General features: G+C 46.5%; 1 protein-coding gene across 5 annotated transcripts in view; it reads left to right on the top strand.

Moving 5' to 3' along the window:
- Positions 1–17,227, top strand: part of LOC119954718 — a 50,553-nt gene extending 33,326 nt beyond the window's left edge. For all 5 annotated transcript variants that reach the window (XM_038780215.1, XM_038780214.1, XM_038780218.1 and 2 more), the window contains 6 exons: positions 2,969–3,159; positions 3,362–3,519; positions 5,292–5,543; positions 13,866–14,028; positions 15,291–15,426; positions 16,974–17,227. In XM_038780215.1, coding sequence (XP_038636143.1) covers positions 2,969–3,159; positions 3,362–3,519; positions 5,292–5,543; positions 13,866–14,028; positions 15,291–15,426; positions 16,974–17,134 — 1,061 coding nt within the window. In that variant the 3' untranslated portion in view covers positions 17,135–17,227. The remainder of the gene's footprint in view (positions 1–2,968; positions 3,160–3,361; positions 3,520–5,291; positions 5,544–13,865; positions 14,029–15,290; positions 15,427–16,973) is intronic.
- The last annotated feature ends 890 nt before the right edge of the window (positions 17,228–18,117 follow it).

Genomic DNA, 18,117 nt, shown 5'->3' with positions numbered 1-18,117 from the left:
CACAGTAAGAAGTCTTACAACACCAGGTTAAAGTCCAACAGGTTTGTTTCAAACACGAGCTTTCGGAGCACGGCTCCTTCTTCAGGTGAATGGAAAGGCTTGTTAGCCTTGTTAGACTTTAACCTGGTGTTGTAAGACTTTTTACTGTATCCAAATGCAGACTGCGATAGGAATAGTGCAAAAGGACAAGGGTGAGAGTTCCTGGAGAGTGTTCAATATAATTTTCTGCAGCAGTACGCTTCTAGTGCAATGAGGGGGAAGGCTCTGTTGGGCCTGGTTCCTGGGAACAAGTTGGCCCAAATGGATCAAATATAAGTGGGAAAGCATTTGGGAAACAGTGAGAGTTTAGGTTGGCCATGGGAAAAATACCAGGAAAAAATCCAGAGTGGGATAATTAATTACGAGAAAGGCAACTTTGGGATGAAAATGCATCCGAGTCAAGTGAGTTTGAATCGTATGGTGGCTGAACAATGGACTGCATTCACTGAGATAGAAATGTCAAAGTATAAGGTAGGACTAATAAATCTAGAACGCCTGGATGTTGAGGGAGATAGAGGTAGGTGAAGATGAAAAGGAGGAAGTGCCCGTATGACAGATGTCGGGTAGAAAACACAATGAAAAGGGGGGGGGGGGGAGAGGAAAGGAGGGTGTTCTTTATTTTTTCTATGGTTATTTAACTTAATATTGTGTTAATTTAATTTGTTAATATGTTTTGTTGTTCATTGAGGTTGGGCGAATGTTTATGACTGTTATTGTTATTGTTAGTATTTTATTGCTGTTCGTTGTTATATAAATACAAATTTTTTCAATAAAAATTATTTTTAAAAAAAAGAAAAGAAAACACAATGGAGAATCAGGCTGAATATAGAAGGACCAAGTGGAAAAAAAAAACTTGAAAAGAGAGGGGTGGCTAACATAAACAGGATTCTCAAGTCTTTTTTTATCGGTGTGTAAATAATAAAAAGGTGGTCAAAGAAAGAACAGGGCCAATTGGGGATGTTTTAAAAAGGAGGACTTGCACGTGAAGGCAGAAGTAATAGAGGTATTAAATGAGTACTTGTGTCTTTACAAAGGAAGAGGATGCTGCCCGAGTCGAGATGAGCGATGAGATAACTGGTACATGATTTCAAAATTTGTGGGCGATACAAAGATTGGAAGCGTTGTCACCTGTGATGAGTATAGTCTTGAACTTCAAAAGGACATGTTGGTGCATGGGGCAGACATGTTAGCGGATGGGGCAGGCAAGTGGCAAATTAAGTTAAATGCAGAGAAGTGTGTTGATTGATTTTGGCAGGAAGAATGTGGAGAGATGGTATAAAATAAGGGGAGAAACTCTAAAGGAGGTGCAGGAACTTGTATATGTACTTAAGTCATTAAAGGTGGCAGGGCAGGTTGGAAGAGCAGTTAATAAAGCATATGGTATGCTAGGTTTTATTACCAGAGGCATTTGAGTACAGAGTGAGGAGGTCATATTGAACTTGTATAAAACACTAGTTAGGTCTCATCTGGAGCACTGTGTCCAATTCTGGGTGCCTTACTTGAGGAAGGGCGTGAAGGCATTGGAGAGAGTACAGAGGATATTCACAAGAATGATTCCAGGGATAAACAAATGTAGCTATGGGGATAAATTCCTTGCCGAAAAAGGCTGAGAGGAGACCTGACACAGGTATTCAAGATCCTGAGGGGTATGAAACAGGGGAAGCAGTGAGAAACTGTTCCCACGGAAGAGTACATCAAGAGTAGAGGGCACAAATTCAAAATAGTGGGCCAAAGGAGTGAAAGTAAGGTGAAGAAAAAACATTTCACCCAGAGAGTGGTTGGAGTGTGGACCTAGCTTCCTGAGAGGGGAGTGGAGGCAGGTTCGACCAAAGTATTCAAAAGGGAATTGGATTGTTATCTGACGAGACAATGTGCTAGGTTACAGGGATAAAGCAAGGGAGGGGGGACTAGATGGAATAGAGCCAGTGCAGACTCGATGGGCCAAATGGTCTGCTTCTGTACTTAAAGATTCTGTTCTTTTAAAACCGAAAGATCTGTGACCTTTCACCAGAATGGAGGAAAGTTAGAAATGCAATAGGTTTTGAGCAAGTGGGAGAAGGAGAAAGAATGATTGGGGGGGAAGGCAAAGACTAAATGGCAAAAGGTTTCATGATGCGAAAGTCAAAGGAGTGCTAATGGAACGAGTAAAGAAACAAAATGTGTCTAGAGAACATGTGAATGGCAGAATATTGACTGTCTGAATGCAAAGTAAAGGAATAAAGCAGGAAACCAGAAAAACAAAACCAGCAAAAATACCATCAAATAATATCTGGTATACACTACTTCAGAGAGTTGCGAACACCGCCCAGTCCAACCTGCCTCCCATCCATTGACTCCATCTACACCTCCCGCTGTCTGGGGAAAGCGGACAGTATAAAAGGCCCCTCACACCCGGCTTACTCACTCTTCCAACTTCTTCCATCGGGCAGGAGATACAGAAGTCTGAGAACATGCAAAAAACAGCTTCTTTCCTGCTGTTACCTGACTCCTAAATGACCCTCTTATGGACTGACCTCATTAACACTACACCCTGTATGCTTCATCCGATGCCGGTGCTTATGTAGTTACATTGTATACCTTGTGTTGCCCTATTATGTACTTTTATTCCCATGTACTTAATGATCCTTAATGATCTGTTGAGCTGCTTGCAGAAAAATACTTTTCACTGTACCTCGGTACACGTGACAATAAACAAATCAATCCACTAGGTGAGGTGGATAGCCACCTTTGCTGTAGATTTAGTGTAACCAAAACACTGGATGGTTTCAATGGTGCTACAACCCGATATTAAAAATTGGGGAAGGACCATTTTTCTTTGTCCAAGAAAAGATGTAATGAACTATATGCAGTTTTGTAATGGGTGCTGAGGGTGTGGTCATGCATACTGTCTGATCCAGGGATGGTGATATCTTTTTTTTTGCCTCGGTAGATCACGGAGTGTTTGCAAGTTGCAGAATGGACTTGATGAAAATTACTGTGTCGAAAGAATTCCTGGAGGATCAGGGGCAGTCACGACTGAATCTTGTCTTGAACGATGGAGGCTGTGCAGTCATAGAAGAGCCAAAGTACTACTCATTCACCATCACTGAAAGCCAGGCTTACTGTGGAGGGCAGCTCCAGGTAAGAAACATCTTAATCCCGCATTCAAAATCTTCCAGACCAGATCGAGAGATACTATATGTGAGATGATTACCATGACTGACCTATTTGAATTTTGTAATAACTTGAGCTGGATATGTCTGAAAGAACTAATTAAAACTGGTGGCAGTAAATCTTTCCTTTTCTTTAAAGCTAAGATTAACAGACTTGTCTCTTTCTGTAGGTGAATGAGACGCACAAAATATTTAAACACGTCATCATTAATGAGATATATTCTGATTCTTCCATAATCAGAGAAGAGCCACTAATACTTGAAGTGAAGTGTGCCTATTTACGTAGCTCATTGGTGAAACTACCTCTAGAGGTCCCCCCACTCATCAGGTAAATGCAATCTTTACTCTACGTCTGATGATTGTGATGATCGTCACCTATTGATCATCAAGAGAGCAGAGAGCAGGAGGAGGTGGATGGAAACCATAAAGATAATTTTATTTCCTAATGTGGAACAGAGACCACTCGAGATGGTTGGGCAATCAATCAGCATTTTTACCAAGGGAAGACTCATTTGGAACTTGTGTAACGTGCATGTCCATACAGAGTTTAAAGTTAGTTTTACATAAATTGGGGTTTGCATGGCTTAGCTCATTGGCTAATTATGGCTGAACTGATTTGGGGAACAGCAAGCCGAGATTAAAACCAGAGATTGATACAACTCCATACTGGTAAAGGCTGCCCCGTTGTCAGAGACTAGTACTTTGGGAATGCCATGGGTGCTGAATGTTTTGGTGCAAAAGCTTCATGGGATGCTTCATGGTGGTGGCCTGCATTCGGTGGACTTGAAAACTCACCTTCCTCAGCGGATGCAGACGCCGGCCTCCTCGAACTGCTGGAGAGCTTCGGTCAGGTTCCGCAAGGGTTCCTGGTCGGACGAATGAGAACGTCGCCAAGGCAGACAGGCACCTTGGGTAACCCCCGCAGGTCAGGATTTTTATACTAAGGCTCCTCCCTCTGTAAAGGGTAAATCCTGCACCGTTTACTGGAGATGTTAGTATTTTGTGGAGGTCATGGGGAACCGGATGGTGCATACTCTTATGACCTCTAGGTTGCCCCTGAAGCGACCCCAAATCCCAACGCACTATGGGAGGTCCCTGGCTTTCCCTCGCCAATACCCGTGCAGGGCACCCCTCAATCATTCCTGCACTGGGCAAGGCCTTCGTGAGGCAAATTGCCACCAATGGGGCCTTGCAGGGAGCCCGGACTGCAGCTGTGGTGCCCAGTGTTGGTGAGGCAGTTTGAAGTTGGGTGGACGGCGGGCTGTGAGATCTGTAATTTTAATAGTGGAGTGTTAGTTCCATTCTACAGGGCCTCTGCTGTTATTCCTTGGCATGGTGGGTCCTAGCCATACAGGCTGGTGGGATGGGAGGCAAGGTACCAGTGGATTTGTGTAATGGCAGGATTGGATGATGTGGATGATGGTTCTTTCCGTGTTTGCCACGGATTAGTTGGTCGCCCTCTAGCCTCCTGAGTCTGAAGATTGTGGGTTAAAGTCCCACCCCAGAGATTTTGGCACAAAAATTGCAGTGAGATGTGATGCACTGTCCGAGGTCATCTTTCAGATGAGATGGCACTGTTTACCCTGGGATGGATATAAAAGATTCCATGCAGACCATTTCGAAGAAGAGCGGGGGGGTGGTACCCCTGGTGTCCCCCTGGTGTCCCGGCCAATATTTGTCCTGCAATTATCTCAAAGACAGATTATCCAGTCAGTATCACATTACTGTCAGTGGAAGCTTGCTGTGCACAAATTGGCTGCTGTATTTCCTAAATTACGACCGTGACTGCATTTACTACATCAATGGCACCTCGAGATCTTTTAATTGCTTTATAGACGCAAGCCTCTGTTTTTCTTTCCACATAAGCTACCAAACCACCTTGCGTCATCCAGCTCTCAATAGATTCCTTTCTCCCTTCTCTAACCAGCTTGCCTTTATTCTATTCACCTCCACTGCTCCCTGTGCCAATGAGCTCCCTATTCTAAACACTGTCTCTTGAATTCCCTATTGGATTTATTGGTGGCTGTCATGTATTTATTTATGCTCTCTTTTATAAACGCATTACATGTCTTTGACCTTTCTTTTTCTTGTTTGCTGAAGGATGTTTAAGCCCACCGTGCAGTACAATAAAGAGAATTTCCGCTTCGCCATGTCTCTCTACAAAGATGATACTTTCACACCTGAGGCTGCTTATGGAGCAAGTCCGGCCATTTGGCTGAATGATGACCTCTATTTGGAGGTCCGAGCATCCGAGAGCTTTGGGGCTGTATTTGTTCTGCGGGTAGATTCCTGTTGGGCTACAACAACACCTGACTCTCGAGGAAAGCCAACGTTTCACTTCCTCCAAGACGGGTGAGTCAAATATTCTTCGACTTGACTTGGGAACGAAAAGGTCAAGAGTTTAAAACTTTGAAATTGTGCAGAGTTTTGAAGGGTAAAGAAGGAGGAATCTTCTCCACGGGTGGGAGATTCAGTAGCCAACTGATACGGATTTCAGATAAAAGACAAACTAACCAGGAGCGAAATGAATAGATTATTTCTTAATGCAGCCTGTTAAAATGATCTGGAAGCAGATTCAATGATCAGTAGATGGCACGGGGCATGATGAGCTGAATATCCTCCTTCAGTGTATCCTCCTTCAGTGACGTATGATTCTTGTGGGGAAATATTGTATTGGAACTTGCTGTGGAAATTTCCAATTCTGTGTAGTCACGGTGAACTGATTTTAATTGGAACAGAAGAGACATTTTTCCCCCCCTCTATTCTGTTTTTTGATTGTATCTTCCCAAGGTTAAAGGTCATGCAAAACCAATTGGTACGACAACCATTGCGATGCTACAGTGACAAGGCATCAGTATTTTCATTACTGCCCAAGATGTGAAGATGAATCTGGTTACATCACAAACCCTTCTCTGTTCTAACATTTCAGAACGTTTTTCTTAATCTAAGTTTGGAAATTCATTCGGATCTCTATATTACAAAGACCATAATGAAGCTGGAGACAGTCCAAAAAGTTTCTACAGGATGATATCCTGCAGGGCAGCACGGTAGCACAAGTGGATAGCACTGTGGCTTCACAGCGCCAGGGTCCCAGGATCGATTCCCTGCTGGGTCACTGTCTGTGCGGAGTCTGTACGTTCTCCCCGTGTCTGCGTGGGTTTCCTCCGGGTGCTCCGGTTTCCTCCCACCGTCCAAAGACATGCAGGTTAGGTGGATTGGTCATGATGATAAATTGCCCTTAGTGACCAAAAAGATTTGGAAGGGTTATTGGGTTACGGGGATAGAGTGGAAGTGAGGGCTTAAGTGGGTCGGTGCAGACTCAATGGGCCGAATGGCATACTTTTGCACTGTATGTTCTATATCCGAACTGAGCTGTTGGGAAAGACTGAACAGGCTGGGACTTTTCTTTCTAGAAAAGAGAAGGGGGTGGGGGGTGACCTGATTATGGTGTCAGCTGTCTCTCGGATGGTAACACACCCCTCTTGGTCAGAATGTGGTGGGTTTTAGTCCACCCGGGAGACCAGATTACAAAATTCTAGGCTGAAGCTCCACTGTACTGAGGGAGAACATGAGATCTAGGACCAGATGTTGGCAATTTAGCCCCTCGAGTCTGATCCGCCGTTCAATATGCTCATGGCTGATCTCATCTCCACCTCCCTGCCCACTCTCCATAATCCTTCATCCCGCAACTAATTTGAAACCTATCTCTCTCAAATTTAGTCAACGTTCCGGTGTCCACTGCACTCTCTGGGGTAGGGAATTCCACAGATTCCCGACCCATTGACTGAAGTAATTCCTTCTTGTTTTGGTTATAAATCTGCCAACCATTAGCCTAAAACTATGACCTCTCGTTCTAGAATGTCCAACAAAGGGAAACATCTACGTCTGTCCTGTCAATCCCCTTTAGCATCTTGTACACCTCAATTCGATTTCCTCTCATTCGAACTCCAGTGAGTAGAGAGAACAAGGAAATCTGTAACTGACTTGGAAGCAAATATCAACGATAACCCACTACCATCGAAGCCTAAACTGCTCAATCTCTCTTCATGAGTCATCTCCTTCATCCCTTGAAATCAATCCAGTGACCCTTCTCTGAACTACCTCTAATGCAATAAGGGGATCAAAACTGTGCGCAGTCTCCAAATGTGGTCACCCCAGTTGTAATGGCACTTTTATTCCATTAGCAGTGAATGCCAAAATTCTATTTGCCTTCCTTATTACCTTCACTGTCCGAGCTGCTGTCATTTTGATAGGGAAGATCCCATGGCATTATTTCAAGATGAGTGGGGCAATTCTCCTTATTGAGCTGGATTATATTTTTCCCTCGACCGACATCGTTAAAACAGATGATCTCACTTCCGGGGGCGGCTATGAAGGTGTAAGTCGCACATTTGGTGGCTCCAGCTCGGGTCGGACTTTTGGACCTTTTCCCTGATTTTCTACCGGATGAACTGTAAAACTGAAGACCGAGGCAATTCATAGAATTTACAGTGCAGAAGGAGGCCAATCGGCCCATCGAGTCTGCACCGGCTCTTGGAAAGAGCACCCTACCCAAGGTCCACGCCTCCACCCTATCTCCATAACCCAGTAACCCACCCAGCTCTAAGGGCAATTTATCATGGCCAATCCACCTAACCTGCACATCTTTGGACTGTGGGAGGAAACCGGAGCACCCGGAGGAAACCCACGCACACACTGGGATAATGTGCAAACTCCGCATAGACAGTGACCCAAGCTGGGAATCGAACCTGGGACCCTGGAGCTGTGAAGCAATTGTGCTAACCACAATGCTACTGTGCTGCCGTACTTAATTCCCAAATCGGTGCATGGAGAGAAGGACTAGAAGTGCTCGTAAAGGCAGAAACAGAAAGACAGAGAAGGCTTGGGTTGAAGCTGCAGCGGGAGACAGCATGGCGGAGGATCGGACCATTGGTTTGTCGAACCAGCGACAAAGCTGATGCAAGTTGTTCAGGAAGGCATTGCTAAGCAGAAACGGGACTGCTTGGACTCCATAAAAGAGTCGATTGAGCGGCTGGAGCTTAGATTGGACGCCCAAGATCAGGCGATCCAGAAGGTAGAGAAGGCGCTGGCTGAGCAGGAGGAACATCAAACTGCGGTGGAGTTGGAGGCGGGGATGCCGAGGGACCAGCAGAAGAAGCTATTGGAGAAGGTGGAAGACCTAGAGAACAGGTCCTGCCGGCAAAACCTGAGAATCGTTGGGCTCCCGGAGGGGTCCAAAGGAGCGGACGCTGGGACAGACATCGCAGACATGTTTGAGAAGCTGCTGGGTGATGGGGCATTCTCCCAGAGGTGGACAGGGCACACAGAGCACTCACGAGGAAGCCGCGAATGGGAGACCCCCCCCCCCCCCCCCCCCCCCAACGGCAATGGTGGAGTGATTCTACAGGTACTTGGATAAGGAGCGCATTCTACAGTGGGCCAAGCAGACACGGAACTGTAAGTGGGATAATAGTATCCTGCGGGTCTACCAAGACCTAAGTGTGTAGGTGGCCAGGAGAAGAGCAGGCTTCAACCAGATTTGGCGATCATTTTTAAGAAAAAGGTGAAATTCAGACTTTGTATCCGGCCCGTCTCTGGGTCACGTATGAGCACTTTTATTTCAAGTCGCCTGAGGACACGCTGGACTTGTGAAAAGGAAAGGACTGATGGTGGACTGAGAACTTTTGAACTTTGCTGCAATGCTCATGGGTTTTGTTTTTTGGTTTGTTTCTCTGTTCTTTTTAAAAATAAATTTCACGTTTTTCGTTTTGTGGAAGCAATTTGTAATGCCGTTTGCATTGATTTGGGACCAGCGGTAGAGCTGAGTGAGTTAAGGTTTTCATTTGCACTGTTGGGGGATGGAGGTGTGCTTATTTAGATTTTGGTGTTTTTCTGTCTGGTAATTGTGTCGGGATTGTTTGATGTTGGAGTATGTTTGTATGAATGGGGTGGGGGGGGGGGGGGGAGGAGGTGGAGGGTGAACAATAGGTGGGAGATTATCCGGCGCCAGGGATGGGGGCCACCAAGCTAGCTCACAGAAGCGCAGTGGGGGGTGTGCATATGTTCGATTTATCGAAGGGGTTGGGTTACAGAGTGTTGTTACTGGGGGGGGGGGGGGGGGGGGGGAGGTGGGGGAATGTACTGCTGATGAGGGAGAGACTTGGGCCAAGGGACAGAGAGGAGGTTGGGAGCGGAGACTGCCTGGGGGCGGGCGGGTGAAGGTGTGGAGAATGGGCTGGAGGCGGGCCCAAAAAAGGGGACAGCTGATCGGCGAGGGGGTGGAGCAGGGGCGGGGGTGGTGCAATTGAGCCCCACAACTAGGCTGATCACCTGGAATGTTCGAGGATTAAATGGGCCGGTCAAGAGGGCACTTGTGTTCGCGCATCTTGGGGGACTAAAGGCGGACGTGGTAACATTGCAGGAGACACACCTTAGAGTAACTGACCAGATTAGATTGAGGAAAGGCTGGGTCAGGCAGGTCTTTCATTCGGGGCTGGATTCAAAGACTAGAGAGGTCGCAATTCTGATCAATAAGCGGGTGGTGTTTGAGGCGGGGAGAATAGTTTTGGATGTGGGAGGTTGGTACATTACGGTCAGTGGGAAACTGGAGGGGGTGCAAGTGGTATTAGTAAATGTGTAAGACCCAAATTGGGATGATGTAGAGTTTATAAAGAGGATGCTGGGGAAGATACCGGACCTGGATTCGCATAAGCTGGTCATGGGAGGGGATTTCAACACTGACCCCAACAGTTGACCCTGGTTTAGACCGGTCAAGCTCAGAAGTGGGCAGGGAGCCAGCAATGGCAAAGGAACAAAAAGGGTTCATGCAGCAGATTGGGGGGGGGGGGGAACACCCATGGAGATTGGGGGGGGGGGGGGACACCCATGGAGATTGGGGGGGGGGGGGCGACACCCATGGAGATTTGGGTAGCTGAGGGTGAAGGAGTTCTCCTACTCACACGTGCATAAAGTGTACTCCGGGATCTATTTCTTTATTTTGAGCAGGGCCTTACTGGCAGGGGTGGTGGACACTGGGTACTCGGCGATCACAATCTCAGACCATGCTCCGCACTGGGTTGACCTGCAGGTTAGTAAAGACAGTAACCAGCACCTGCACTTCAGGTTAGATGTGGGACTTTTGGCTGACGAAGGGGTGTGCAAGCGGCTGAGGAAATATATTCAGAACTATCTGCAGGTCAACGACATGGGGGAAATTTCAGCAGCGATGGTCTGGGAAGCACTGAAGGCGGTGGTCAGAGGGGAGCTGATCTCGATATGGGCCCATAGGAAGAAGGTGGACAGGGCAGAGATGGACCGACTGGTTAAGGAGATGCTACAGATCGATACGAGCTATGCAGAGATCCCGAGGCTGGGCTTTTAAGGGAACGGCGGAGTCTACAGGCGAAGTTCGGCTTGTTAATCATGGAGGGCGGTGGAACAGCTTTGAAAGGCAAGGGAGGGGGGCGATCTATGAGCATGGAGAGAAGGCCAGCAGAACGCTTGCACAGCAGCTTAGAAAGGAGGAGGCAGCCAGGGAGATAGGAAAAGTAAATGACGGAGATGGGAACCTGGTTGGAGATTCACCAGGAGTGAATAAGGCATTTAGGGATTTCTACAGTAGGCTGTATAGGTCAGAACTCCCTACGGGGCCAGAGGGGATGAGGCACTTCTTGGGGGGGCTGAAGTTCCCGAAGGTGGACGGGGAGCTGGTAGAAGGGCTGGGGGCCCCAATTGGGTTGGAAGAGATAGTGGAGGGTCTGAAGGCCATGCAGTCGGGTAAAGCCCTGGGGACGGACGGGTACCCAGTGGAGTTTTATGAAAAGTTCTCTGGGATATTGGGGCCGGTGTTGATGAGGACATTCAATGAGGCAAGGGAAAGAGGGCTGCTGCTCCCAACTATGTCACAGGCCACGATTACGCTGATTCTGAAGCGGGACAAGAACCTGGAGCTGTGTGGGTCCGACAGGCCGATATCCCTGGTGAATGTAGATGCCAAACTGCTGGCCAAAATTTGTCCTCCAGGATTGAGGATTGTGTTCCGGACGTTATTGGGGAGGACCAGATGGGGTTTGTTAAGGGTAGGCAGTTGGTGGCCAATGTAAGAAGGTTGTTAAATGTGATCATGATGTCCCCGGTAGCGTTCAAGTGGCGCGGGAATGGGACCGGCTGCATAAATTAAATCTGGCCCGGCTAGTAGACCAAACGAAGGACGATTTTCGGAGATGGGACACGCTCCCATTGTCATTAACTGGGAAGGTGCAGGCGGTGACGATGATGGTCCTCCCGAGATTCCTGTTCGTGTTTCAATTTCTCCCCATCTTTATTCTGCAGTCCTTTTTTAAACAGGCCCACAAAGTGATCTCTGGCTTTGTTTGGGCGGGCAAGACCCCACGGGTAAGGAAGGTAATGATGAGCGGAGTTGAAAAGAGGGTGGGTTGGCGCTGCCAAATTTTAGTAATTATTACTGGGCTTCGAATATAGCCATGATCAGGAAGTGGGTGGTGGGGAGAGGGTCGGCATGAGACCGTATGGAGGCGGCTTCATGCAAGGGCACCAGTTTGGGGGCATTGGTAACTGCACCTCTGCCGTTCCCGCCGGCGCGGTAGTCCACCAGTCCCATGGTGGTGGTGTCCCTAAGAGTCTGGATCAATGGAGGAGACATGTGGGAGCAGAGGGAGCATCAGTCTGGATATGGCGGAGAGCAGGGGTTGAGAGGATGGGGGATATGTTTATGGAGGGGAGCTTTCCGAGTATGAGGGTGGTGGAGGAAAGGTTTGGGTTGGCGAGGGGAAACAAATTCAGGTATCTGCAGGTGTGGGACTTCCTATGCAAACAGGTGTCAACCTTCCCGCTCCTCCCACTAAGGGGGATTCGGGATAGGGTCGTTTCCACAGGATCAGTCGGAGAAGAGTGTGTCTCGGACATTTACAAGGAGCTTATGGGGTCAGAGGAGACACAGACCGAGGCGCTGAAGCGCAAGTGGGAGGAGAGATAGAGGATGGGCAGATGCATTGAGTAGAGTCAACCCATCCGCAACATGTGCCAGGCTCAGCCTGATATCATTTAAGGTCGTTCACCGGGCCCACATGACAGCGGCCCGGATGAGCAGATTCTTTGGGGTGGAAGACAGGTGTGCAAAATGTGCGGGAGGACCGGGGAACCATGTCCACGTGTTCTGGGCATGTCTGAAGCTCAGGGGATTTTGGCAGGGGTTTGCAGATGTTATGTCCATGGTGTTAAAAACAAGGGTGGCACCGAGTCCAGTGGTGGCGATTTGCGGGGTGTCAGAGGATCCGGGTATCCAGGAGGAGAAAGAGGCAGACGTTCTGGCCTTTGCTTCCCTGGTAGCCCGGAGACGGATACTATTAGCTTGAAGGGACACAAAGCCCCTGAAGTTGGAGACCTGACTATCAGACATGGCTAGCTTTCTCTGTTTGGAGAAAATCAAGTTCGCCTTGAGGGTCAATGTTTGGGTTCGCCCGGAGGTTGCAACCGTTTGTCGACTTCTTCGTGGAAAATTAATTATCAGCAGAAAGGGGGGTGGGGATTAGTTTAGCTTGGAGTAGGGGGTTAATAAAGGTGGGACCTGTAAGGGAGAGAGTTGGCTTTTGCACTATGTTTATAGTTTCATGTACATTGTCTATTATGTTGTTGTAATACCAAAAAAAACCTCAAAAATTTTTATTAAAAAAACCCAGATGATCTGGTCATTGTAAAATTGCTGTTTGTGGGATCTTGCAATGCACAAGTCTCCTATTCTACATTACAACAGTACCTCCTTTCCTTGGATTGCTACCTTGCCGTGGTGGAGAGGCTTGCACGTTCAATCGATCCCAAGAGCAATGGTAAAGTCAGTAGGGAGGAACCAGACAAGGCGGAATACAAGTCCACAACGGCAGATCAGGTGGGAGATGCATGTATCAATGGCTGCAGTGGCGGATCCCAGTCGTCTAGGCTCCTTTGCCACTGGACCTGGACCCAAGGATCGTATGAAAGGACACAATTTTTCGAAGACACCCAACAGTAAGAGGTGGAGGAAATGGAGCCTGAGAAAGGAACACCAGTGAGCTCGAATATTAGGTCCAATTCCACCTCCAGGAAACACCTGCCAAGTGTGTGGTTGAAGATGCTGCTCGAGGATTGGGTCATCACACACGCAAGAACCAACAGACTCCACCACCAGCAACATGGAGTTTCGTATGTGGACAATCATGCTCGTTAGCAAGTGACTGTCGAGAAGTCAACTAGTGACTAGGCTTAAAGTATTTAATTGACTGAAGTACTTTGTAATGTCTTTGATACAGATTTTCAAAATTATGAAAAGCTTTCCTTGGATAGATGTAAAGAATATGGGAGGGGGAGGATGTGGTGGGAATGTGGAGCTCGCTGCCACAGGAGTGGTTGAGGCGGATAGTTACACTCCAGGAAGGGAGAAAGGAATAGTTGATGGGATGAGAGGTCTGGGTGGAACATAAACACCAGCAGAGTGCAGGTGGGCTGAATGGCCTGTTTCTGTGCTGCGCAATCTTTTTTTTGTTTTTTTTTGTTCCATAATTTGATCTCTATGCCGTTCCATAAGTGCCAAGGATGAGATGACTTTGAGTCTCTTACTGCACACTAATCTATTCTGGGCAAAAGAGTTTAAAAAATATTATTTTTCCCTTTTTCCAATAGCTGTCCTAATGATGAGACTTTCCGATGGCATTCTGTAAATGGTGCTTCCAGCAGGAGTCGATTTTCCATCAAAATGTTTCACTTTGTCAAACTGGCAAACCATCCCATCTATCTCCACTGTCAGGCCAAGATATGTCCTATTGGGGCTGCTGATTGCTTTGTGGTAAGTTAACCATTTAAATATACCTCATGGTAACCAGGATGGGAACATTCATAGAAAATTTGGAACAAGGGTAGACCATTCGGCCCTTCAAATCTGCTGTGCTATTCCAGAAGGTCATGATCTGATTGTGGTCTCAACTCCACCTTCCTGCCTGCTCCTAATTGATTCCATTGTTGATCAAAAAATCTTCAATGACCCAAACTGCACTGCTTCCTGGGAAAGAGAATCCCACAGAATTACAGCTCTCAGAAAATTTCTTCTCATCTCCATCTTAAAATGGGGACCTCTTATTCGTAAAAACTGTGTCCCCCTAGTTCTAGTCTCCTCACAGTGAACACGTCCTTCCAGCATCCACTGTCAATGGATCTTTTATGTTTCAGTGAACCTTTGAGTCTTTTGTAACATAATTACATCTTTCGGCAAATAAGGAGACCAATACTTTGCACCCTATTCCCATATGTGGTCTCGCAGCTGCAGCATAACTTGGTTTGTGGAGTATTTAAAATAATGAAGGGTTTAGACAAAGAGGAACTGTTTCCAATGGGTTATGGGTCAGCGGGCACAGCAGAAATGAACTGGCAAAAGAACCAGAGATGACACGAGGGAAAATGAGTGGGTTGGATTTGGAATGCACTGCCTGATCGAGTGAGTACGGATTCAATAGCAGCTTTCAATTGGATAGATTGTAGGAATATGTTGAAAGGGTTCAGAGGAAGTGGGACTGATAGGGTTGCTTTTCAGAAGAGACCGCACAGGCTCGATGGGCCAAATGGTCTCATTCTGTGCTGTACTAGGCTGTTTTTGTTAGCGAGAAGAAGGTTGAGAGGTGACTTAATTAAGGCATTCAAGATGATCAGAGGATTAGATGGGGTGGACAGTGAGAGCCTTTTTCCTCGGATGGTGATGGCTAGCACAAGGGGACATAGCTTTAAATTGAGGGGAGATAGATATAGGACAGATGTCAGAGGTAGGTTCTTTACTCGGAGAGTAGTAAGGGCATGGAATGCCCTGCCTGCAACAGTAGTGGACTCGCCAACACTAAGGGCATTTAACTGATCATTGGATAAACATATGGATGATAAGGGAATAGTGTAGATGGGCTTTAGATTGGTTTCACAGGTCGGCGCAACATCAAGGGCCGAAGGGCCTGTACTGCGCTGTAATGTTCTATGTTCTATTCCATGATTCCAGTGTTGACTCTTCCGATCTGGTACGTTTTTGTTTATTTTATGCATCAATTGTTGAAGTGTTCTCCTTCCCAGGAATGTCCAGCTGTCCAGATTCCCAAACGACTGGAGCGGGGTGCATTAACAACGGCCTCTGAACCTATGAATGGCATTGTCTCTGTAGGACCTATCGACCTGTGGCACACCAGTCCGACAATTGCAGCAACAAACTGTAAGTACCAAGGAACAATTCCATATATTGGAGCCATCAGTAAAACTCTTGTCACACAAAACCTGTTTGATTGCAACAAGTCCCCAATGCTGGGTGTAGTATAAGGGTTCGGCCAAGGGTTAGTGTGGGACTGATTACAGAATTGCCCACAGTGTAATGTAAAGGAACACATGACCCTAGTCTAAAGGTCAGTCTTGTACTGGACAGTGACGTGTGTAGAGGCAAGCATGGAGACCGGTTCCAGCTTAGACCTTATAAAATATATGTAAATTGCTACTAGTAGTTAACAAACTTATTGTTAAACTATACAAGATTCTGAGCCTCTTCATGGGACCTACCGAATTACACACAACACTGGATTTTGTAACAAAGTTTTGAGTTAAGATTTGATGTAAAACTTCAGTAAGGTGACCATTGAAGTCCTGTGTGAAGTGTGGTCTCCACGTCATAGGAAGGAGATCAAAACCATACAGAGGGTACATCACAAAGCTCACTTAAGATGCTGCCTGGTATGATGAGTAGAAAGAATATAATGCAAGAGATTTAAAGGGTGTTTTCAATTTAAGTATTTAAAGTTAGGCTGGTTTAGAAAGTTTAGGCTGGAAGGGCTGGTTTAGCACACTGGGCTAAGTAGCTGGCTTTTAAAGCAGGCCAGCAGCACGGTTCAATTCCCGTACCAGCCTCCCCGAACAGGCACCGGAATGTGATGACTAGGGGCTTTTCACAGTAACTTCATTGAAGCCTACTTGTGACAATAAGCGATTTATTTATATTATTATTTATATTATAGTTATAAAGAGATCATACTATTATTGAATTTAGTTACACAGAAGTAGCTGGCCAATTGACTAATTCTGTCTCTGAGGCAGTTGTCTCCACCCCACTTTTTGTCAGAAACTATGCAAGTTCCTGGAGTACTTACCCAACTCCCTTTCAATTATTTATGGAATTGGCTTCCACCACCTTTTCCAGGTAGAATGTTCCAGATTCTGAGAACGCTAAGTGATTACTTTCCTGTAGTGAAGCTGTGAGGGAAGCTGAGTGGGATGTTGAATATTAAAACTGGAGAAACCTATTTTAAATGGTTGAGGTTGAGTACAATTGCAGTTGGTGATTGAAGCAAAGAACTTTCACTGATGTTTAGGTTATAAATGTCGGCCAGGAAACTGTAGGGACCTCTTCTCCTCTGTGAAATGGTGCAGTCAAATCCACCACATGAGGGGGCAAAATAGATTGTCTAATATCTCATCTGAAAGGTACAAGCTCTGACTGCGGTACAGCACTCCCTCAGTACGGCATGGGAGTGTCAGTATAGATCTTTGAGCTCAAGCCTCTAATTTGGACTTGAGACTAAAACGTTTATGACTTGGGGGGGGGGGGGGGGGGAAGAGCTGCGAACTACTGCTTAAAATCTTGGCAGTCAGGAAGGGAATGAAATGCTAAATGACAGATAATTATTGGGGCAGGTGAACCATAAAACTGTTTTGTTTTTTTTGTCTACTTTGTGTGCAATTGGAGCCAATGTGTGTTTTTGATTTGGTTTTTAGGGCAAGATTTGAAAGTTCTCCTCTGGCTCGCAGGTGGGGTAATAGGAACAATGCTGCTGCTCGTGGTTTCAGTTGTTTTAATTAAAAAGATTATGATACACAACACGCTGTCTGGAGTGGCTGAGCGCTCAGTTGAACAACAGGCAACTTCTGCACTTTAAAGAAGCTCGTAGAATTTCACAACCTGTTTAAGTCTAAATTCAGATTTGTGTATCCAGAGCTATGTCTACATAATAAAGGACAATGATTTGTGATTTCTGTTCACGTGTTTTCTAATTACTTTTCTGTGACCCTGAGAATTTCTGATGGAGAACTAGTAGAAATAATTACCATATTTAAGAACTACCTGGAGATCTTATTTTAAGCGTGTCAGCTGTGATTGCGCCCTCCCCTCTGAGCCATAAGGTTCTGGGTTCTGTATTTTAAAGGCTGAAGGCAGCTTGTGCCAACTTCTTCAAAGGAAAGTTGTCTGTAAAGTAACTCGCTGTGTGCCAGCCCACACTTTGGGACTTCAGTGCCTGCCCCCCTGGGGAGCTGTCAGCCAATCTGAAAGGAGAGATTTGGAGAGCAGAAGAATAGGAAGGTATCATCTTTGGGAATGCGGGGTGGGGGGCCTGGTTGCATAAAGGGGACCACCCCTCCTGTAGATGGTACCCCTTCCTGCCCTTGTTAAAAGCACAGCAGTTGCTATCTCGGGCCCTACATTCATCCCTGGAACATCTCGATAACAAGGATACCTACGTCAGACTCCCGCTCATTGACTGCAAGTCCACCTTCAACACCATAATCCCAGTCAAGCTCATAGCAAAGCTCCAAAACCTATCACTTGGCTCATCGCTCTGCAACTTGATCCTTAACTTCCTGACACACAGACCACAATCAGTAAGGATAAACAGCACCTCCTCCACGGTAGTCCTCAATACCGAGGCCCCGCAAGGCTGCGCACTTACCCTCCTACTATTTTTTTAAATAAATTTAGATTACCCAATTATTTTTTCCAATTAAGGGGTAATTTAGCGTGTCCAATCCACCTACTCTGCACATTTTTGGGTTGTGGGGGCGAAACCCACGCAGACACGGGGAGAATGTGCAAACTCCACACGGACAGTGACCCAGAGCCGGGATCGAACCTGGGACCTCAGCG

This window comes from Scyliorhinus canicula, chromosome 20 (assembly GCF_902713615.1).
Source record: "Scyliorhinus canicula chromosome 20, sScyCan1.1, whole genome shotgun sequence".
Taxonomy (NCBI): domain Eukaryota; kingdom Metazoa; phylum Chordata; class Chondrichthyes; order Carcharhiniformes; family Scyliorhinidae; genus Scyliorhinus; species Scyliorhinus canicula.
The sequence above is the reverse complement of the archived record's forward strand: the minus strand, read 5'-3'. Positions and strand labels throughout refer to the sequence as shown.